The sequence below is a fragment of the Budorcas taxicolor genome, chromosome 17, assembly GCF_023091745.1.
Source record: "Budorcas taxicolor isolate Tak-1 chromosome 17, Takin1.1, whole genome shotgun sequence".
NCBI classification, from domain to species: Eukaryota; Metazoa; Chordata; class Mammalia; order Artiodactyla; family Bovidae; genus Budorcas; species Budorcas taxicolor.
Window position 1 is genome coordinate 37,262,143 of NC_068926.1, and position 25,262 is coordinate 37,287,404.

Below are 25,262 nucleotides of genomic sequence, written 5' to 3' on the forward strand. Positions count from 1 at the left end.
TCTGCAAATATCAAAAATGTCATGTGTCTAATTAGTTAAATATATTTTCTTTTAGAGATTTTATAAAATTATATATCTATAGAGAAGTACAAGAGTGAATATTACAGAAAAGATAATTGAACATATTCCCTATGGTCTTATTACTCAGTGAACATTGAAATAAAATGTGAATATGGATAAACGTCATTAAGGAACATTAAATTGTCAATACAAATGACTGGCCAAGACACTTGTTCCTCATTGCTTTCATTTCATTCAGTGATATAAGGAACAAAAGGATAAATTTGACTGAGTCTCTTCTGATAGGGTTTTTCAATTTCAAAAGATTGCCTACCCCATTCTTTGACCACACAAAATAATGAGGGCTTGAATAACTATGACTTTTAGGTTTAAAGACAAGATTTTATACAACAGCACTTAACAAGTGCATGTAGGGGACAATATGTTAAATACTGGCCTTCTGAGACAAAGATGTGTGCTATTTTTGATGTTATAATTTTTAATAGTACCAAAACTTCAAAGAACTGTTTGTTGAATGCGCTCTGTGTGCTAAGTTGCTTCTGTCCTGTCTGACTCTTTGTGACCCTATGGACTGTAGCCCTCAAGGCTTCTCTGTCCATGGGATTCTCCAGGCAAGAGTACTGGAATGGGTTGCCATTTCCTCCTCCAGGGAATCTTCCTGACCCAGAGATAAAATCCACATCTCTTGTGCCTCCTGTATTGGCAGGCAGGCTCTTCCAATAAAAGTCATTTGATTAGCATTTACCTTCCTCCTTAAGAGGTAGACAGGATTCAGAGGGAGAGAAAAAGTTCAAGTGGTGAAAAGGAAGGGAGCAGACAGCACTAATTGTACCTGATAATATTGATTGCAAATTAAAAGCCACCACTTTTGACAAGTCAATTCCCCCATCATAAAAAAAAAATCATCAACAGCAACAAAGGAAAAAAAGATAATTATAGTCTCTTCACTTCCACAGAAATTTCAGTGAGAATAGTGATTTTGCTCTTTCTTTCCTGAAAGAGACTGAGCAAAATCAAAATGCACAACTCCATCATAGCATAGAAATGATAACGAGCCGGTGAATGTCATTTGAAAACTAAAGGGCAATTGTCATATGGATGAAGATGGGATTATCCCAGGCATTTCTCCTGAATGACACAGTTCATTCCCAACATTGGTAAGGATTGTCTGGAATCAGGACAGGAAAGCAGATCCAGATTCAAATTATATTTCCTGCTATAGCATTATAATTAGAAATATGTTAATGGTTATTTAAATATATGTAAATTGTATGAATAAGGAAATGGCTTTACTGTACTCACACTGTGTGATAGAGGCAGCTGACAGAATTTTAGGAAATTGTTGTTTAGTTGGTGAACTTCAGTTTTTCCTCCTTCAACTTCCCAAATAAATCTTAATCCTTTAGAGTCAATTTATGTTTCCCAGCATAATGATGCATTTTACCCATTCAGCTATGCTAGTGTTCTGTGAAGCCAGCCAGCAATGATCTCACCTCACCCACAATATAAATCTATCAGTGAATAAACAACATCATTTTTATTTCAATGCCAGTGACACACTACATGTCGATTTGGCAGTTAAATAATTTATCTCTCTTCTGGGTGCAATCTGCCAGGCTTATTATAACTCTACTCCTGATATTCATTTCATCTTTAATAGTTCTGTGCCTCATGAGGATGCCTGTCAATCAATGAAACTGAAATGTCATTCTGACCTTTTATTGGAAACAATTTACTATTTTTCTCATTTCATCACAAGCTTTGCTCCATTTTATACAATTTAAAAGCTTTAATTAGTTGTATTCAGAAACTTTGTATTAATTAACTTTACCAAACTACATGCTCCTCAATATTCCTGACACTATCTTTTCAGAGGTTATCCAGTTGAGTCTGCCTGAAGATCAGAAACTAAGCATCACAGCGGCAACAGTGGGGCAGAGTACCGTTCTGAGCTGTGCCATTCAGGGAGCACTGAGACCCCCCATCATTTGGAAGAGGAACAATATTATTCTCAACAACTTAGATTTGGAAGACATCAATGTGAGTACATCAACAGAGGTTGTGTATAATTTATGTATCTCATGTGATATAGTCTAGACCTTGTGAATTCTGAGGAGCTTAATGAAATCAGATATTACAATTCAAGAGAATTATTACACTGTCATATCCATTCTACTATCTGGAAGGCATTTATTGAATATTTAAAATTATCCAAATCACTTGTTTAAGCATGGTAAGCACGTTATATACCACTGTGTTGGTGAAATTGCCTCAACTTAAATCATGAAGTTCTGGCTCTAAGAATTTCTGTAATTACCAACAACTAATTAAATGGCAACCCACTCCAGTACTCTTGCCTGGAAAATCCCATAGGAGGAGCCTGCCAAGCTACAGTCCATGGGGTCGCAAAGACTGGAACATGGTTGAATGACTTCACTTTTGCTTTTCTATCTCTATATACTAGCTATTAGAATTGCAACAGCCTGTAGCTTATGAAGTGTTAAAGTGGGTAAAGGCAGTTTTAGCTTCAAATACTTCATAATGTGTTAGAACAACACATATTAATAAAATAAACAAATGGTTTATTTCCTGGAATGAAGGAATATATTTCATCACTGTTTATACCTAGAGATTCAGAATCTAAATTCAATAGGGTACAGCCCCCGTCATGAGACAAAACCTGAACAACTGCAGGAAATTAATTTCTTCTTCCCATGTTGTCTGTTGAAAATGAGCATGAAGAAGTGACCATCACCTTAGATGATGGAAAGAAGTGAAAATTGTATGCTATGGGATGTCCACAGAAAAGAGTTGAGCCAATTCTTTTCCTTAGTGATGTATTTGTGTATAAATTTTAGTTATCTTTTTACTCTTGCTTAAGAGAGCCATCACCTATGCACTTATTCTTTGCTACTTTATAAAGAATCCCTAAATCACAGGTGTGAGATATTCACTCATATTTGTTACATTTTACTAATATTCTTGTTTAATGTCTTTGAATGCTTCAAAAGAGAAATGCCTCCAAATTTATAATTTTTTATTTTGATAAAATTTTTCTAACTTTGCTTTTATCTGGGAAATTTCCTCAGGTTATATGGAAAATAATGTTTAATTTGCAAAGATGCTAAGACACTTTGTGCCATAATCTCAGGATCATTCAAAATTGTTTAAGAGGCATGGCCTTAAACAAAATAATCTCAGATTTGTGTTATGGATTATTGTGTTTGTTTTTTTTTTAATTGAGGTAAAATGGTATATAATATTTTGCTTGTTTCAGATGTAAAGCATAAAGCAATCAATCTTTGTACACATTACAAAGCAATTACCATAATAAGTCTAGTTACCATCCATCATCATGCAATTGACCCCCTTCACTCATTTCCCCAACTGTTTTACCCTTTCCAATCTGATAACTGCCCATCTGTCCTCTGTATATACAAGTTCTGTGTTGTATGTTTGCTTTGTTTTTTATACTCCATATATAAGTGAAATTGTCTGATTTATTTCATTTAGCATAACACCCTTTGGTCTGCTATAGAAAATGACATTTCCTTCTTTTTATTTGGCTGAGTAGTATTCGCTGTGTGTATATTTGTGTGTGCGTGTGTGTACCTATATATGTATGTGTGTATGAGAGGGAGATAGAGAGAAAGAGAGCTCTCCTCAGTTGCATCCAACTGTTTGTGACTCCATGGACCACAGCCCACCAGGCTCCTCTGACCATGGGATTTTCTGGCAGGAATATTGGAGTCAGTTGCCAAGTGGATCATACTGACTCAGGGATTGAACTCATGTCCCCTGCTTCTCAGGTGGATTTTTAAACTGCTGAGCCATTGGAGGGAAGCACTCAGCAGGTAAAGAATCTGCCTGCAATGCAGGAGACACAGGAGATATGCATTCAATCCCTGGGTCAGGAAGATTGCCTAGTGGAGGAAACAGCAACTCACTCGAGTATTCTTGCCTAAAAGGTCCCATGGAGAGAGGAGCCTGCAGGGCTACAGTCCATCGAGTCACAAATAGTTGAACATACCTGAGCAACTGAGCACACACACACACAAATATATATGCATCACTTCATTATCCATTCATCCATGAACAGGCAGTAATTTGCTTCTATATCTTAATGTTGGTAAATAATGCTGTATTAAACATAGAAACACATATATCTTTTTGAATTAGTGTGTTCATTTTCTTAGGTTAAGTACACAGATGTGGAATACCTGGATTATATGGTAGTTTTATTTTTAATTTTATGAGTAATCTCCATACTGTTTTCCATAGTGGCTGCACCAATTGACATTTCTACTAAGAGTGTACAAGGTTTTCCTTTTTTCCACATCCTCTTTAGCACTTATTATTTCATGTAGTTTTGGTAACTGTCATTCTAACAGGTGTGAGGTGACATCTTACTGTGGTTTTGATTTGCATTTCTCTGATAGTGATGTTGAACATCTGTTTATGTGGCTGTTGTCAATTTGAATTTCTTCTTAGGAAAAATATCTATTTGGATTCTTTACCTATGTTTTTGATTGGATTGTTGGTGCTTTGCTATTGAGGTATTTAAGGTATTGATATGTTTTGGATATTAACTCCTTTACCAAGCATGTGGTTTGCAAATATTTTCTCCCATTCAGTAGGTTGTTGTTGTTGTTGTTGCTGTTGTTGTTGTTTTTCAGATGGTATCCTTTGCTGTCTAGAAGCATTTTATTTAATGCACTCTACTTGCTTGTTTTTGCTTTGGTTGCTGTTGTTTTTTGGCTAAAGGCCCAAAAGTCCACAAGAAGTGTAATATCAAGGAGCTTTGCTGTTGTTGGTCAGTCACTCAGTTGTGTCTGTGACCCCATGGACTGCAGCATGCCAGGCTTACCTTTCATTCACTATCTCCAATAGTTTGCTCAAACTCTTGGAGCTTAGCACCTATGTTTCCTTCTAGAAGATTTTATGGTTTCAGGTATCACATACAAGTCTTTAATCCATTTTGTATTTATTTTTATGTAGGGTGTAAGATAGTGGTCCAATTTCAGTCTTTTGCATATGGCTGTCTAATCTTCCCAACACAATTTATTTAAGGGACTATTCTTCCCCATTGCATTTTCTTGGTTTCTTTATTATTAATGTTATTATCTGTGAGTTTATTTCTGGGCCCTTTATTCTTTTCCACTGATACATGTATCTGTTTCCATGGAAGATTATTTTTATTACTATAGGTTGTAGTATTGTTTGTTGGAGAAGGCAATGGCACCCCACTCCAGTACTCTTGCCTGGAAAATCCCATGGATGGAGGAGCCTGGTGGGCTGCAGTCCATGGGGTCGCCAAGAGTCGGACATGACTGAGCAACTTCACTTTCACTTTTCACTTTCATACATTGGAGAAGGAAATGGCAGCCCACTCCAGTGTTCTTGCTTGGAGAATCCCAGGGATGGGGGAGCCTGGTGGGCTGCCGTCTATGGGGTCGCACAGAGTCAGACACGACTGAAATGACTTAGCAGTAGTAGCAGTATTGTTTGTAATCAGGAAGCATGATGCCTCCAGCTTTGTTTTTCTATCTTAAGAATGATTACATTATTCAAGGTCTTCATGATTCCAAATAAATTTTATAATAATTTGTCCTATTTTTTCAAAGCATTTATCCATTTCTTTTAGTTTGTCAATTTGTTAGTGTATAATTATATATAGTAGTATTTTATGATCCTATGCATTTCTCAGGTATCAGTTGTAACAATCTCCCTTTTCATTTTTAAATTTTATTTATTTTTAATTGAAGGATAATTGTTTTACATAATTTTGTTGTTTTCTATCAAACCTCAACATGAATCAGTCATAGGTATACATATATCTCCTCCCTCTTGAACCTCCCTCCTGTCTCACTCCCCATCTCACCATGCTAGATTGATACAGAGCCCCTGTTTGAGTTTCTTGCAACATACAGCAAATTCCAGTTGGCAATCTATTTTACACATGGTAATTCAGGTATGACCTAGATCAAAAACCTTATGATTATACAGTGGAAGTGACAAATAGATTCAAGGGATTAGAACTGATACAGTGCCTGAAGAACTATGGATGGAGGTTCCTAACATTGTATAGGACACAGTGATCAAGACCATCCCTAGGAGGCAAAATGGTTGTCTGAGGAGGCCTTACAAATAGCTGAGAAAAGAAGACAAGTGAAAGGCAAAAGAGAAAAGGGAAGATATAGCCATTTGAATGCAGAGTTCCAAAGAAGAGCATGAGAGAGATAAGAAAGCATTCCTTAGCGATCAATGCAAAGAAATAGAGGAAAACAATAGAATGGGAAAGACTAGAAATCTCGTCAAGAAAATTAGTGATACCAAGGAAACATTTCATGCAAATATGGGCACAATAAAGGGCAGAAATTGTATGGACCTAACAGAAGCAGAAGACATTAAGAAGACGTGGCAAGAATATACAAAAGAACTATAAAAAAAGATCTTAATGACCCAGATAACCACAATGGTGTGATCATTCACCTAGAGCCAGACATCCTGGAAAGTGAAGTCAAGTGGGCCATACAAAGCTCACTACAAACAGAGCTAGAGGAGGTGACAGAATTCCAGTTGAGCTATTTCAAATCCTGAAAGATGATGCTGTGAAAGTGCTGCACTCAATATGCCAGCAAATTTGGAAAACTCAGCAGTGGCCACAGGACTGGAAAAGGTCAGGTTTCATTCCAATCTCAAAGGAGGGCAATGCCAAAAATTGTTCAAACTACTGCAAAAGTGCACTCATCTCACACTAGCAAAGTAATGCTCACAATTCTGCAAGCCAGGCTTCAACAGTATGTGAAATGTGAACTTCCAGATGTTCAGGTTGGATTTAGAAAAGGCAGAGGAACCAGATATCAAATTCCCAACATCCATTGGATCATACAAAAAGCAAGAGAGTTCCAAAAAATAACATCTACTTCTGCTTTCTTCATTATGCCAAAGCCTTTGACTGTGTGGGTTACAGCAAACTGTGGAAAATTCTTCAAGAGATGTGAATACCAGGCTACTACCTTAACTGCCTCCTGAGAAATCTATATGCAGGTTGAGAAACAACAGTTAGTAACAGACATGCAACAACAGACTGGTTCCAAATTTGGAAAGGAATATGTCAAGGCTGTATACTGTCACCCTGCTTATTTAACTTTTATACAGCGTACATCATGTGAAATGCCAAGCTGGATGAAGCACAAGCTGGAATCAAGATTGCTGGGAGAAATATCAATAACCTCAGATTTCCAGAAGACACCACCCTTATGGTAGAAAGTTAAGAGGAACTTAAAGACTCTTGATGAAAGTGAAAGAGGAGAGTGAAAAAGCTGGCTTAAAACTCAACATTCAAAAAACTAATTTCTTGGCATCAAGTCCCATCACTTCATGACAAATAGATGGGGAAACAGTGGAAACAGTGACAGACTTCACTTTCTTGGGCTTCAAAATCACTGCAGATGGTGATTGCAGCCATGAAATTAAAAGATGCTTTCTCTTTGGAAGAAAAGCTGTGACCAACTTAGACAACATATTAAATAGCAGAGACATAACTTTGCCAACAAAGGTCCATCTAGCTAAAGCTATGTTTTTTCCAGTAGTCATGTATGGATGTGAAAGTTGGACTATAAAGAACAATGAGCGTTGAATAATTGATGCTTTTGAACTGTGATGTTGGGGAAGATTTGAGAGTTCCTTGTACTACAAGAAGATCAAACCAGTCAATTCTAAAGGAAATCAGTCCTGAATACTCACTGGAAGGACTGATGCTGAAGCTGAAACTCCAATACTTTGGCCACCTGATGCGAAAAACTGACTCATTGGAAAATACCCTGATTCTGGGAAAGATTGAAGGTAGAAGGAAAAGGGGGCAGCAGAGAATGAGACGGTTGGATGGCATCACTGACTCGATGGACATGAGTGTGAGCAAGCTCCAGGAGTTGGCGATGTACAGGGAAGCCTGTGGTGCAGCAGTTCATTGGATCTCCAAGAGTGAGACATGACTAACTGAACTGAAATGAATGTAAGTTTCCATGTTACTCCATACATCTCACCCTCTCCTCCACTCTCCCCTTGTCTGTAAGTCTGTTCTCTATGTCTGTTCTCGATTGCTGCCCTTCAAATAAATTCTTTGGTACCATCTTTCTAGATTCTGTATATATGCATTAGTATACAGTATTTATCTTTCTCTTTCTGACTTACTTCACTCTGTATAATAGGCTCTATGTTCTTCCACCTCATTAAACCTGATTCAAGTGTGTTCCGTCTTCATGGCTGAGTAATATTCCATTGTATATATGTACCACTACTTATTTATCCATCCATCTGCCAATGGACATTTAGGTGCTTACATATTCTAACTATCATAAATAGTGCTGCAATTAATATTGGGGTACAAGTGTCTTTTTCAGTTTCGGCTTCCTCAGGGTTATATGCCTAGGAATAGGATTGCTGGTTCACATCGTGGTTTTATTCCTAGTTTTTTAAGGTAACTTCATTCCATCTTCTATAGTGACTGTATCAATTTTCATTCCCACAAACAGTGCAAGCGGGTTTCCTTTTCTCCACACCCTCTGCTGCATTTATTGTTTGCAGATGTTTTGATGATGGCCATTCCTACTGGTGTGAGATGATGCCTCATTGCAGTTTTGATTTGCATTTCTCTAATAATGAGTGATATTGAGCATCTTTTCATGTGTTTGTTAGTCATCTGTATGTCTTCTTTGGAGAAATCTCTGTTTATGTCTTTTTCCCACTTTTTGATCAGTTTTTTTTTTTTTTTTTCCTGGTATTGAATTGTTTAAACTGTATATCTTGGAAATTAATCCTTTGTCAACTGTTTCATTTACTATGATTTTCTCACATTCTGAGGGTTGTCTTTTCACCTTGCTTATAGTTTCCTTTGCTGTATAAAAGTTTTTAAGTTTAAGCAGATCCTACTTGTTTACTTTTGTTTTCATTTCCATTACTGTAGGAGGTGGGCCATAGAGGATCTTGCTTTGATCATGTCATCAAGTTTTCTCCCTAAGTTTTCCTCTAAGAGTTTTACAATTTCTGGTCTTACATTTAGGTCTTTAAATCCATTTTGAGAGTACCTTTATGTATGGTGTTAGGAAGTGTTCTAATTTCATCCTTTTATACGTAGCTGTCCAGTTTTCCCAGCATCGCTTACTGAAGAGGTAGTCTTTGCCCCACTGTATATCCTTGCCTCCTTTGTCAAAATTCAGGTACCCACAGGTACATGGGTTTATTTCTGAGCTTTCTGTCTTGTTCCATTAGTCAATATCTCTGTTTTTGTGCCAGTATTAGACAGTCTTGATGACTGTAGCTTTGTAATATAATCTGGAGTAAGGAAAGTTGATTCCTCCAGCTCCGTTATTCTTTCTCAAGACTACTTTGGCTATTCAGGGTCTTTTGTGTTTCTATATGAATTGTGATTTTTTTTTCCATTTCTTATTTTATTTATTTGAGATGCTTTTCTTTTCTTTTTTTTTCCCCTTAGGTGAAAATGAGGATTTTATCCTCCCCCCACAAAAAAAAAAAAAAAAAAATTCTTTAGTTTAATTTCTATTGTTTTATTTGTAGTGTCTATGTTATTTATTTCTGCTCTGCTATTTATTATTTTTCCTTCTAATAACTTTGGATTTGTTTTTCATGTTTTTCTCAATTCCTTTACTTTTAAGAATGGATTGTTGATTTCCAATTGTTCTTATTTCTTGAGGTAGGCCAATATTACTATGAATTTCTCTCTTAGAACTTATTTTCCTACATATCATAGATTTTGGAGCACTGTTTTTCTATTTTAATTTGTCTCTGGGAATTCTTGATTTCTCTTTGATTTCTCTCAGTATTATGTTGTTTAATGTTATATTGCTAACTTTTTTTAGCTTCCTTCTTGTAATTGATTTCTAGTTTTATAGTATTGTGATCAGGAAAAAAAATGCTCAATATGATTTCAATCTATTTCAATTTATTGAGGCCTTTTTTCTGGCTTAATATGTGATCTAACCTAGAGGAAATTCCATGTACACTTAAAAATATGTATTCTGCTGATTTTGAATGGATCATTTCATATATATATATAAAGGTCAACTGCTATATTTTTAAGTCCAATTTTTAAAATTGATTTGTCTGGATAGTTTGTCCATTGATGTTAATGAGGTGTTAAAGCTCCTTGAGGTGTTGTCAATTTCTCCCTTTAGGTCTTTTAATATTTGCTTTATATATGTGGGTGCTTATTTGTTGCGTGACTGTATATTTACAAGCTGGATTATATATTTATGTCATTCCTATCAGCTTGATCCCTTTATCATAATGCATTTTCTTTCTTTGTCTTTTATAGTTTTTGTTTTAAAGTCTGTTTTGTTTGATATGAGTATAGCTATACCAGCTTTCCTTTTGTTTTCATTTGCACAGGATGTTTTTTTCTATTCTTTCACTTTCAGTCTACGTGTAACTTTAGATCAGAAATGAATCTCATAACCTAACTTTGCTAAATAGAGTATTCTTGGTTAGATATTTTTGTTTGTTTTTTGCACCTTCAGCACTTTGAATAAATCATTCTACTTCCTTCTGGCCTTCAATGTTTCTGTTAAGAAGCCAGCTGATAGGCTTAAGGGGATTTACTTTGGGATTTACTTGTATGTAAAAGGTAGTTTTTTGTTTCTTTTTGTTTTGCACTTTTTGTTCTTTTTGCTACTTTTAAAACTCTTTTCTTTATCTTTTGACATTTTAATTACAATGTGCTTGGTGTGGATCTTTTTGAGTTCATCTTTTTTAGAACTTTTTTGTGCTGCCTGGAACTGAATGTCTGTTTTCTTCTCCAGGTTAAAGATTTTAGCCACTATTTCTTGAAATATATTCTCCTTCTGGGACCCATCTAACCTGAATGATACCCTCTAATCCATAGATCTCTTAATCTATTTTTATTTTTTTAGTTATTATTACTATTATTATTATTATTTTTAGCTGCTCTCTTTGGGTGAGTTTCACTGTTCTGGCTTTTGAAAGTGAAAGTGAAGTCGCTCAGTCATGTCCGACTCTTTGCAGTCATGGACTGTAGCCCACCAGGCTTCTCTGTCCATGGGATTTTCCAGGCAAGAGTACTGGAATGGGTTGCCATTAGGTTGCTGATTAGTTCTTTGCTTCATCAAGACTGCTTTTGAATTTTGTAGTGTATTTTTAGTTCAGTTCTTACATTCTTCAGCTCTGTGACTTCTTTTTTATGCTTCTCTGTATTTTTTAATGTCTCTGTTGAACTTCTCACTGTGTTCACCCACTGTTATGCATGTTCAGAGACAATTACTTTAACTCTTTATCAGGTAAATTAAATCTATATTTTAAAGCTCCCCCCCCCCCCCAACCCCTTAGGGTTTTACCTTATTCTTCTGTTTGTAACATTTTCCTTTGTTTCCTTATTTTCTTGTTTCTCTATGTTTCTATGTTTCTCTTATGGTTTTCTTGATTCTCTATGTTCTCTGAGTTTCTTTCCATGTATTAGGTGAAACATCTATCTCTTATAGTCTTAAAGGTATAGCCTTGTGTAGGCATTGTTATTTTTCAATCTTGCCTTAGTTCTGCTTGATTCTAGAATCTTTCTGATTGCCTAAGCAGTCCACTTTATTCTTTATAGCTTCCAGTTGCTGAGACCATGCCAAACCTTGTCAGTGTTACTGATAAAGAGACTTTTGTCAACACCAAGCTTTAGGCTAATTGGAAGCCAGATCTGCAAGTAGGAGCTTTTAAAAATGCAAATATATACATTCTTGTGGAACTGCCTTCATTACCCTTGCTAGCCTCAATCAGGTGATTTGAAAATGTATCCTTGGATACAGTTGCAAAAACCAGGGTTCCAAATGAGTGTATAATGTCCTTTCTGAGAGGTACCAGTGAGCTGTAGCAAGGCCAAAGGAGAACATGAAGATGGCATCTCCAACCTGCATTTGCTGAGAAAAATTTGCAGCCTCTATACATGTTGTAAATCTGAAGCTAATGTTCAGGCTGATCATCCAGGACGAATAAAGAAGCCTTTGTCACAAAAAGTTTGAGAGTGTTTGTGTTGTATCCTGGGAGTGGTAGCTTACCAAGAACTTTCTTTCCAAGTATTGCAAACCTATGGGGTCCAGAAATACAGACTCCCTTGGCCACCTGAGCCCAGTGCTCAAGGAGTGTCCCCTGTATGGACCATGTATGCTTGCCAACTTATATGGGGCCACAGAAATGGGGTGAGCCTGCCAGCTTCAGCAGGTTCATAAGAGGGCTTGTGGATGGAGCAAAGACATCAACTTCAACAGGACTATGAAATCAGGGAGGAGAAGAGCTGGGCCAGCCTACTGCCTGCACCAGGGCCATGTGAGGCTCATGGGAGAGCTGAGATCATTGATTTCAGTGCGGCTTTGGGAGAGCATGTGGATAGGGTAAGCCAGCTAGCACTAGCAAGGTAGAGGGGTCACCGAAGCTGGTGCTCCCCTGTGCTGGCTCTTCCAAGGTGGAGTGTGAGAGCAAAAATGATTCCCATCAGTGCCTCCATCCCCAGAGAAAGCCTCAAATGACTCCTAAGATTAGCTAGTAAATCTCCTTCACCTGGGGTCTAGGCATTTTTCAAATTGGTGCTTTTGCAGTGGGTCTTGGTGTCATTGAGTCTGCACATAAGCCCTTTGAAAGCAGACTCTCCATTCGTCACAGGATTTTGGGTATCCTGAATGTAAGACCCACTGGCTTTCAAAGCCTGACTTTTGGAGATTCATATTTCCAGTGCAAGTTCTCAGGTTAGGGTTGCCTGAGGTGGGGCTGGAACTCCTAGCTCCTCAAAGTGAAGTCTATAATTGTGGACTTCCTCCTGCTAGGGTCTTGCCGCACTGGGTATAAAGTTTATCAAGAGTCTGTGTCTCTGCCTCTTCTACCATATCAATGTGGTCCCTTCTTGCAGAGAAGCTGTTAGCTAGTTCACAGTTCTTTCTCTGAGGGAGTTGATCAATCTATAGTTGTAGAATTGGTCTGGAGGTGGAATGAGGTAAGTTCTATGCCACAATCCTAAGCCACTCTCTGCATTTTTTGTTTTATTTTCTATCTTCATCCTTACTATCAAGCTTACTGCAGTTATTTTAAAGAAGCAAATATATTCAATGTACCTCAGTTTGGATACCTCAAAATAAGATCACTTGAATTATTTCAAGAATAAGGGGAACTATGCTATGAGTGATACTGAGTTATAATATGTGGACAACATGCAAAAGTAGACACATTCTTGTGCATGGACCTTATAAATTACTTTGCTTACTTTCTAATTCTTGACTATTATAGAATCTAGAAATTTCCAGCAAAAAAATAATTATAGGTAACTTAGAGCTCTCAAATAATGTAAATATTAGATGATTCTGGCATCAATACATTGTATTTATTAGATGAAATTATTTTGGACATATTTAACACAGTATAAAAATATTGAGAACTTATAAAAATTCAAGTATTTACAAAGTTTCAATTTCATATCAATCCATATTTAATTAAGTTGAACAAACATTCATAATCTACAGTGTACACAAAACTACCAGCTTTTCAAGTAAAGCACTGAGGAATATCCAAATGCCTTTGAAAAAAGGGATATTTATTCAACTACCTGATACCTGGAATTTTCATAGAGTGCTATGACATCATCTGCCAAATTATCAAAATTCATTTAAATGCATTTACTAATAAAACCAAAATATGATATTAAATAGTTATAAACTATCATTTGTGATAGTCTTTATATTTATTTCTGTTTAATTAAAATCCAGTAATATAAAGACTTCACCATATAAATATACATATTTTTAGTACTGTCTCTGATGGACATGTGCTGTGATTTTTGGTTACTGAACCCCTTTAAATATTTTGGAAATGTTTTTATTTTTGTCAGCCCCAGAGTGGAAACCAAAATTCTTACTTAATCTGCTTTCTTGAGGGAGCAGATATGTGAATTAGATTCTAATAAAGAGAATGCTGAACAAGATTTCTTTTTATAAGAAAGAAGAGACAAATGCAGGTGCTTCACAGAATCTACCCTCCCCACCCATCCTTCCTAGTGAGCGCTGTGGCAGCAGGATCCCACTTTCAAGGACATTAGTAACAAAAGCTCAGGCGTTGGTCAGCATTCAGCTTCACTGGAGTCTCCAGGTGGCCACTTTCAGTATGTGGTTTGTGCATCTTTCCTGCCTTCTCATTCCCTAAGCTGACATGCTGATATCTTGGCTATTCTATGACCTTCCTAATATCTCTATTAAATCTTTGCCCTGCTTAAAACTAAAAAAATATATTCTATTGTTTACCACCACAAATGTTGTCTAATTATTTTTTCATTTAATATGTTAAGAAATATTGCTAATTGTATCTCCTAAATGTATTTTCAATGTTCTATGTGGATTTCTGATGTGTTGAAAGATCAAGATAATCTTACTATAGTAAAATACACTTTAATTTGTTTATAAACAAAGGAGACTTTCAAAAATTCAGATATGAGTCAGTTTTATACTCTGTTAGTGTATTGTCTGTTTTCTCAAAAGTGGGTCTAAATCCCATTAAGCTGTGTAAAGTTAAATTTATCAGTGCTTTTTAAGTCAAAGGGAATCAGTAACAATTTGTACTATTTTCTGATTACTTAATATATATAATATTTAGTATTTACCTACTCAATACATTAATACCTCTGATTGCAAAAGATTAAAATAATATAAACTTTTTTTAAAGCATACTTACTCTTCACCTTTATATCTACTTACTGCTATTCTCAGGTGCTGAAGTCCTGTGATTACACTTTGAATCCCCTTTCCATGAATTGCAGATATAGTTTTGTTTATTTAATGATATATTTATATTGCATCTCATTACCTCATTACCTCACTAGCCTTAAAAACAACTACATGAAAGCAAGACATAAGTTCTTATTTACACACATGAGGATTTATGCTGAGAGAGTTGTCCACCCCAAGTTGGTGAGCTTTTAAATGGTACACCTGGGATGTTTACATGGTCTAATCTACTCTAGATCATGAGCTTAACTATTGCATGGAAGTGAGAAGCTCTGTAGTGTTCTGCTGCCCTTTGTAAAATGGATCCCAAATAATTCTGGCTCCTTTAAATTACAAATAGGTGTGTTATATTCTGCTATTGGGTGCAGGATTGATTGATGATCAGTTGATGTTTGAAGACGTTCACTTTGCCTGTTTTGCAGGCTATTGATTAAAAAGGGGACTGCTGAATTACTGGAGGAAAGATGATACAGAGGTTTACAACATAGGCTGGGGATTCAGACTATCTAGAATCCAGTTAATAAAAGTCTCTTGGGAGTGACATGTCCTCTAGCAAGTGATGCAACCTCCTTGTGCCCCAGCTTCCTTTTCTGTCAACTGGATATACCAATAGAATGAATTCATATTTCTTGTGAGATATTTTTAGCTGGTAACACTCAGTAAGACATACTGTAAATGTTCAGTCAAACTAGCTACTTTGTATTTTCTTCTCTATCATTTCTTCCTCCTACTCACTCTTCCTTTTTCTCTTCTTCCTAATATTTGTTTCAAGGAGCACTGACATGTGCTCAGAACATAGGATACATATAGTAATAACAGAGTTGGAGACTTGCAGAAAATGCCAGAACCAAATTGTATCCAATCATAGCCACTGAAATTGGAAGATTTGTTTCTATTCATGCAGATTTAAAATCATGCTGCTGTATCTCCTTATTAGCAATCTTGTATTAATCCTTCCTCTAAAGATATGCCATTACATTCAGTTAGCTATTATGTATTCATCTACCTTTTTTGGCATGTCCTCAATCCTCTTTCTGCCCAGGATCCCAAAAGAGATAACTGGCTTATTTTGATCATCCAGTTTTGGATGAAGTGTGGAACCCAAGCTTCAAATGTGGTATTGTTGTGACTGAGCATGAGTCTTAATTCTGATCTGATGGTGATAAGGGGATGAAGATGAGGATGGCAAGATAACTTACTTCTCTCCAGCTGCTTTCTGGTTTGCAATTTCCTTTTATTAAGGAAGGCTTCCCTGGTGGCTCAGATGGTAAAGTGTCTGTCTGCAATGCAGAAGACCTGGGTTCAATCCCTGGGTTGGGAAGATCCCCTGGAGAAGGAAATGGCAGCCCACTCCAGTACTCTTGCCTGGAAAATCCCATGGACAGAGGAGCCTGGTAGGCTACTGTCCATGGGGTTGCAAAGATTCGGACATGACTGAGTGACTTCACTTTCTCTTTATTAAGGAGGTTTGATTAAGGAAGGCAAGGTGAGCATATAGTCAAAGATATAGAATTGAGAGGAATGTGGATAGAAAACACAATTCACTGACAAGACTGGCGGTCAGAAGTGAAGAAAAGAGAGGAGATGAAATATAGCATTTTTTGAGTGTCTTGATTTTACCAAGAAACGTTTCAGTACATCTCTGGAAAGAAAAATTTTTTTCTTGATTTTGGGTGGGAAAAATATAGGTTTAAGCATCCTGTCTGCATTTTATTTTTAATATCTGTATCTTTCACCATTCATTAAGATATATTATAATCTGGCATATACTTAACATTGAAATGAAATTATATAATACCAATCTAGATTCCAATCCTAGTTTTGCTATTTTTTAGCTGTGTGACCACAACAAATTGATTGAAGATTAAGCTTCTATATCTTTATCTACTAAGAAAGTATTATTGTAAAATTCAATGACCTAAGTGCTCAATAAAAAATGTTATTTTATCACTATTGGTAGATTGATTTTATATGGCATTGTAGATCATGGTGAATAGAAGAACCCCATGAAAATATTATTTTGAAAATTACCTAAGTAATGAGCATAACTATGACTTTCAACAATTTTATAGGTAGATCTGTTTGATAAAATGCAGAACATCTTGGTTAATTTCAATTTCAGATATATGATAAATCAACTTTTACCATACATATGTACCTACCAAACATTGCATGTGATATGTTTATATAAAATATTTCTTATCTATCTGAAATTCAAGTTTAAATAGATGCCATATATTATTTGTTAAGTCTGACACTCAATTTACATGAAACTCAAATTAGTTTGAATACTGCATTATGCTACTCTTCTAAAAATGTCACTGAGGCTTATATCACTGATATGAAATGTTTGAAATGCTAAAAGTTCATCTGAAGAAAAATCCTGGGTTTTGTAAATTTTTTTCACTTTCTCATTCTCAACATTTATTCTGTGATTTTTGTTTTTTACATCTATCTAACCCATGAAAGGGGAGAATGAAAAAGTTGGCTTAAAGCTCAACATTCAGAAAACTAAGATCATGGCATCTGGTCCCATCACTTCATGGAAAATAGATGGAGAAACAGTGGAAACAGTGGCAGACTTTATTTTTGGGGGTCTCCAAAATCATTGCAGATGGTGATTGCAGACATGAAATTAAAAGACGTTTGCTCCTTGAAAGGAAAGTTATGACCAACCTAGATAGCATATTAAAAAGCAGAGACATTATGTTGCCAACAAAGGTCCGTCTAGTCAAAGCTATGGTTTTTCCAGAAGTCATGTATGGATGTGAGAGTTGGACTGTGAAGAAAGCTGAGCACTGAAGAATTGATGCTTTTGAACTGGGGTGTTGGAGAAGACTCTTGAGAGTCTCTTGGACTGCAAGGAGATCCAACCAGTCCATTGTAAAGGAGATCAGTCCTGGATGTTCATTGGAAAGACTGATGCTGAAGCTGAAACTCCAATACTTTGGCCACCTCATGCGAAGAGTTGACTCATTGGAAAAAACCCTAATGCTGGGAGGGATTGGGAACAGGAGGAGAAGGGGACGACAGAGGATGAGATGGCTGGATGGCATTACTGACTTGATGGACATGAGTTTAGGTAAACTCCAGGAGTTGTTGATGGACAGGGAGGAGGTCTGGTGTGCTGTGATTTATGGGGTCGCAAAGAGTCAGACACAACTGAGCGACTGAACTGAACTGAACTAAACCTGTGCTAGTAATTGTGTCCAACACCAAGTAGATGACTGAAAAAAAAAATAGTGGATTGAATGGACAGAAGTTTACTGTTTCATGGAATATACTGTCTACAGCTGATATAATTGCACAATGTGGCATCTAGAACTCAATTTCCCATCTTTATTGGCATTCCAGGAGCATGGCTTTCATCTCCAAGATCATCTCAGGGTTCTGGAGGGCTATAGGACCTCCAGTCACCAATCTATATTCCATCAAGCTATAATCAAGGCTCATAGTAGTACAAAGCAGGTGAAAGATGAATGGCACTTGTTCCTGGAAGTCCCACACTATTTATAGATCACTGATGTGCCATTATTGCAATAACTATACCAGGAAGACCTGTAAATACAATTGTTTAACTGGGCATAACTGCTCAGCTTTCAGTTACAAAGGAGGACTAGGAGAACAATCTCAAACTCTCTTTACAAGGCCATCTAAGAGAATATAAGATGTTTCAATTATGCTTTGTCTTTCTGCATTGATTAAATATGATTATCCCTCTGAATTCAAATTTGAACAGCTCTATATACCATTTAAGTTCCATCCATAGTTCTATCTGTTTCAACATTTCTTTCATTGTTTTCTTTTGAAGTCCTTTGATGGCTCAGGTGGTAAAGCATCTGCCCACAATGTGGGAGACCTAGGTTCAATCCCTGGGTGGGGAAGATCCCCTGTAGAAGGAAATTGCAACCCACTCCAGTACTCTTTCCTGGAAAATTTCATGGCCAGAGGAGCATGAGGTTAACATTCTATGGGGTCGCAAACAGTCAGACACGACTGAGCGACTTCACTTTCACTTTTCAGTTTCCTTAATATTTTACTAACCGCATTTCATTCAGTCTGGTGATTTTTTCTTCTGATCATTCTCAAGATTGTTCTATCTCTGCAACTTATTTGATGTAACTCTCACCATGTATAGATGATCTCTCTTAAAACAAAGCATTCTGTTGGAAAAATATCACAGATAATAAAGCAATTAAAATAAAAATTTTGTTTCAAATCAGGATCCAGTTGCTGGTATGGCACTTGTCATATTACCAGGTTTTTTTTAATGCTAAATTTTCTAGTATATAGCTAGAAAAACTAACACTGGATGATAGCATATAAAAGCATAATAAATAGAATATTATTTATATGTCTGGATTATTAAAGCCATTAAATGCTTAATATAGAATATTATATTCTATTCTGGTAAAAAAAAAAAAAAGTTTCAGAGTATATATTGCTCTTCGAATTTAGAAGCAAAATCCCTAAGCCATATTTAGTTCCTAGAAACAGAAGATATACTGTTACTTAATTTTAGCATTAAAACAGGTAGAAATATAACTTTTTCCTTTAAATGTGTGATTTTTAAAGTTATTTTCAGCTGAGCCACAGGTCTTCCCTTGTGGGGCATATTTATATTCATATATTTTATATATATATGAAAGGGATAGTTTTACCTTTAGTCCATTCATTGGTGACAGCCCAGATTACATAAAGCCAAGTGGTGGTAGTGGTGAAGAACCTGCCTGCAAAGGCAGGAAGTGGGAGAGACATGGATTCTATCCCTGGGTGGGGAAGATCCGCTGGAGGAGGAGGGCTGTGGCAACCACTCAGTGTTCTTGCCTGGAGAACCTCATTGACAGAGGAGCCTGGCAGGCCACAGTCCATGGGATTTTAAAGAATCAGACACGACTGAAATTACTTAGTACAAACAATTAAAATTATTAAGTTTTCTTTTTAACTTTTTCAGAACCCTGAAGTGTTATGTTTTAATTTGGGACATATTGGAGCACACAATCAAAACTAGTTATTTAAAAAGAAAGCTATTGTCTTTTTTCTTCTCTAGACTATAAACAAGCCATCTCTTTTTCCCCTTCAACAAAAATGTAGAAACTTTATGTTTATACACATCATTCGTCATGTAATTTTTTATCACCGACTCATTTTTAATATAAGACTGAGGCCACTGTGGCTTTTAAAATCCAAGTGAAGTTAGAGAATATTTATGATTTAAAATCTTCCAAGACAAATCAAGCAGGGAGCTTTGGCAGGGTTGAAGAAGTTGAATTTCCTCCACAAATACACAGCATGAAATAGGCATTCATCTTTCTACTAAATATGTTATGCAGTTTCATAACATTTGATAACTTGGTGAAATTTTGTGTAATTATAAATATTGCCTAAAATATTTAATTTGCATGAAAATTAATATTATTCCTATATTGCTTTTTCTTCTGCTGATATTGTAGAGCACTGCATTTTATAATTCGGTTCTCAAAGAATCTTAAAATCAATCATTAAAAAGAATATTTTTGAATGTCTTTGCCTAGATTCTTTGGGAAGATACTCTTGCAAAGTTTATCTAACCATAGGTAAAGATAAAATATCCATGTCTGAATGAGTGGAATAAATATTCACATGTCAGTTTGTTGAGTACTTGGTATTTTTTTTTTTTAAATTTTAAATTTATGTTCCATTTTCAAACTTATGGAAGATCATGTCATTTAAATACATTTATGTGGAATAGTAGTAGGGAAATAGGACATCACTGTGACATTTCTTTTTTCTTTCAGCAAGGACCAAGGCCAAATATCTATACAAGTTCTTGAGGTGATCAGGCTTGTTTTCTCCTTTTGTTTCTTTCTTCTTTGTTTTTTTTTTCATTATCATGGCTCTGAACCTAAGGCTCTAATTTTTAAGCTGTTATATTCCAAATCATAGTTCTACTTGAAATTTTTCTTCTGAGCACTGATATATCCATTTAAATGTGCAAAATTCAAGGCAATAATTTTACCCTTAAACCTATAATATTTGTGTCTTTCCCAGTTCATGTAAATGTAACCACAAACTAAGTATGGCTAGAATTATTTCTCAGTTTTGTCCTCAAATCTAATATGCCATGCTGCTAATGCTGCTGCTAAGTCGCTTCAGTTGTGTCCAACTCTGTGTGACCACATAGACGGCAGCCCACCAGGCTCCCGCGTCCCTGGGATTCTCAAGGCAAGAACACTGGAGTGGGTTGCCATTTCCTTCTCCAATGCATGAAAGGAAAAGTGAAAGTGAAGTCGCTCAGTCATGTCCGACTCTTAGTGACCCCATGAACTGCAGCCCACCAGGCTCCTCCATCCGTGGGATTTTCCAGGTGAGAGTACTGGAGTGGGTTGCCATTGCCTTCTCCAGGTGCCTTAGTTTAGGGAAAGTGAAGTTGCTCAGTCATGCCTGACTCTTTGCGACCCCATGGATAGTAGCCTGCACCAAGCTCGTCTGTCCATGGGATTTTCAAGGCAAGAGTACTGTAGGAGTGGGTTGCCATTTCCTTCTCCAGGGAATCTTCCCAACCCAGGGATCGAACCTAGGTCTTTCACATTGTAGTCAGACACTTTACCGTCTGAGCCACCAGGGAAGTCCAGTTCTTACAATCAAACTTCATCCTTGCCTACTGAGACTACCCTTTTATTCATAATACAGTCAGACATAGCTCCATAAAATTTACATCTGGAAATTTCACTTTCCTCTTTAAGAACCTTTAATGACTTCTTGTCGGTTTCAGGAAAAAGGAAAGATTGAAAATTATTTAATGTATTCTTAAAAGCTTATTATCTATTAATTCTTCCTACATTTCACCCCTGTTCATTCTTTACTACAAACTTTCCAAAACACCACCCATTCTCTGTTGCGTGCATGCTCCGTCACTTCAATCATGTTCAATTCTGTGCATCCACATAGACTGTAGTCTACCAGGCTCCTCTGTCCATGAGATTCTTCAGGCAAGATTAGTAGAGTATTCCTGGGAATCTTCCCAACCCAGGGATCTCTTTCATTTCTTGCATTGGCGGGTGGTTTCTTTACCACTAGCACCACCTGGTATGTTATTACTATTACTTTTGTCAAAAACATTCTTCTCTCATTTGAAAACCTTCCCTTGCCCCTTTCATGTACCTAAATCCACTTCTCCTTTAAAAATAGACAAATATTTGCAATGCCTAAACTTGATTTGTTTTTAAATTCTTTGCCTAGTAACTACATTACATACTTATCACAATAAAGCTATGAATATACTTCTTTCTTCTCTGACCTAGAAACTCTGAACACAAGGACCTTTGTCTGTTCAATTTCATGTTATGATGTTAGCACTATATGGACAAAGAAAATAGTCAAAAATTTTTAAATGCTCAAAGAACAAATGACACAATGACATGTTTTATATTTTCAAATCTACATTACTTAGTTTGTTCCTGGGATTTTTTATAGTTAAAACCTTGCTAGGGATTTTATTTATTTATTTCACCACATCAAGGATTATTAATCAACTGATGTTTAATGGCAGTCAATCATTTAAGCCAAGCACAGTTCAATAATTTTTGGATTCAATTTCTTTAATAACATTTCTGATGAAACATATTGATTTTTTACTACACTTTCAATTTAATCTTCTACCATATGCAATAAAGTGGATAAAAAAAAGATGAGGAGAAACACATATTTGATCATTGTTTAATCTTTATGATCCCCAAATGTTGATTCAACTGCTACACTATTCCAGACACTCAGCTAGATGGTAAGAATACACCTACAAGAAATATCATTTCAGGCCTCAACATCTCACAGGTAGAAGGAATCAAGAAAGAAAATGACTGTGTTACATTCAATAATACAGTATAAAACAGCTTGATACATATATACATTTGTATACTTCATATATTAATGTATAAATAGAAAAGGGTAGTTAGTTTTAAGTTTTTAGAGACATAAAGACATTTAAGATTATATTGGTTTTGCAGTTGAGAGGATACCTAAATGAAGGAGTGGTGTATGGGCTTTGCAAAGGTATATGGGCTTCAAATGGTATGGTGCCTTAACAGACGTGATGGTCCCTGTTATGTCTTAGAGTAAGTGAAGGCAATATATTAATAAAAGACTTGAACATACCAAATAAAATCAGGGTGTTCCACTTGATTTTAGAGCATACTTACATTTATAGCAAAAAACCAAGGAAACTAAATATTTACCAACCATTCTAAATTATCATTTTTAAAAAATGTATCACCTCATTTACTTCTGAACACATGACATATGTAAATGAACAGCATACCTATGCCCGTACAAGATGAGGGTTATGTCAATTTTTAATGGTGTGATTTCAATTATTGCTTTGTAGTTAACTTTTGTCCTTTCATTTTGGTTCATATATGTAGACAGAACTATAATTTGAATGAATAATACATCCATACAATTTTAAGCCATTTTTAAGTTCCTTAGCAAAGGAAACTAGCAAGCCCCATTCAAAGATGCCAGCTGATCTTACAAACTATCTAAAATACATATAATTAATTTTACAGGAGACTTTTCATTGCTGTTCAATTGCAGCTAAGTTTATTCCAGACCTTTTAAATAATGCCCAGTTTGTGAGAGATATTACTGCTACAAAATTTATGTTCAACAGAAACAAAAAAAAAAAAAAGGAAAAATTATAGCAGGATAATTGCTTCACAAGCACCAAAAAATCACAGGGTTTAAAATCAAAACTGTATTGCAGAGTTAAAGGCAAAATGGAGAATTTTTGACCCCCAATCACTTTTCCAGTAACTGTTGATTCTAATTTTTCTTTTTTTGTCCTTTTCTTCAAGAAGCAAAGCTTATAACTTGATTTAAAATAAGCAGTATGATAGATATTCCTGTTATATGGATATAACAGTATCCATATAAGCTATCACAGTTATGTTTCTGAGTACTCAGTGTTTTAGACAGAGAAATTTAAGAAGGCTGTTAGAGATGATTAAAGAGAAAAGCTGTAAAAAGTCATCTTATTTTGTTATTCCTTCAAAGATTTGTTTTTTATTTCTGTTCAATTTAGCAGAGTTTTGACAAAGATTGGAAACATATACTTTCTTCCTTAGAGTACACACTATTAAATATTAGACAAGGAAATAAAAACATAAACATTTATTTTTTTGCTCACTGGAGGAACTTCATGAAGAGATGTGGGAAATTCAAGTTATGTTTGAGGAGCATGTACATTGGCAACTGCTTATAAATTACTGCTTGTCTTTCTGAAAATTATTTATGACATATAACTTAGTAAACATTATTAAATTTATATAACTGATGTTCAAGGATATTTATATTATTATGATTCATAAACCCTTCTTTCAACGGGAAAAGTGAATTGTAATTTTACAACTATTGTCAAAAAATAATGAATCAACTATTGTTCAGCAGGAAGATATTAATTCCTCTTCCATGAATCCAGGTAAATTGAAAGTGATCAAACAGGAGATGGCAAGAGTGAACATCGACATTGTAAGAATCAGCAAACTAAAATGGACTGGAATGGGTGAATTTAACTCAGATGACCATTATATCTACTACTGTCAGCAAGAATCCCTTAGAGGAAATGAAGTAGCCCTCATAGTCACCAAAAAGACTCTGAAAAGCAGTATTTGAATGCAGTCTCAAAAATGATAGAATGATCTCTAATCGTTTGCAAGGCAAACCATTCAATATCAAAGAACTCCAAGTCTATGCCTCAACCACTAAAGCTGAAGAAGCTGAAGTTGAATGCTTCTCTGAAGACCTACAAGACCTTCTAGAAATAAAACCAAGAAAAAAAAAAAGACGTCATTTTCATCACAGGGGACTGGAATGCAAATGTAGGATGTCAAGAGACATCTAGAATAACAAGCAAGTTTGGCTTTGGAGTACAAAATGAAGCAGGACAAAGGCTAACACAGTTTTGCCAGGAGAACGCACTGGTGATAGCAAACACCTTTTTCCAAACACACAAGAGATGTCTGTATACATGGACATAACCAGATGGTCAATACTGAAATCAGATTGATTATATTCTTTGCTGCTGAAGATGGAGAAACTCTATACAGTCAGCAAAAACAAGACCAAGAGCTGACTGTGGCTAAGATCATGACTCTTTCCCCAAATTCAGATTTAAATAGAAGAAAGTAGGGAGAACCACTAGACCAATCAGGTATGACTTAAATCAAATCCCTTATGATTATACGGTGGAAGTGACAAATAGATTCAAGGGATTAGAACTGATAGAGAGAGTGTCTGAAGAACTATGAATGAAGGTTTGTGACACTGTACAGGAGGCAGTGATCAAAAATATCAAGAAAAAGAAATGCACAAAGGCCAAATGGTTGTCAGAGGAGGTCTTACAAATAGCTGAGAAAAGAAGTGAAAGGTAAAGGAGCAAAGGGAAGATATAACCATTTGAATGCAGAGTTCCAACGAATAGCA

At 35.9% G+C, this 25,262-nt stretch overlaps 1 protein-coding gene across 1 annotated transcript in view; it reads left to right on the forward strand.

Annotated features, from left to right (window-relative positions):
- FSTL5 (follistatin like 5) overlaps positions 1-25,262 on the forward strand; it is an 858,755-nt gene that overhangs the window by 554,681 nt on the left and 278,812 nt on the right. The window contains exon 6 of the mRNA XM_052654835.1: positions 1,895-2,061. Coding sequence (XP_052510795.1) covers positions 1,895-2,061 — 167 coding nt within the window. The remainder of the gene's footprint in view (positions 1-1,894; positions 2,062-25,262) is intronic.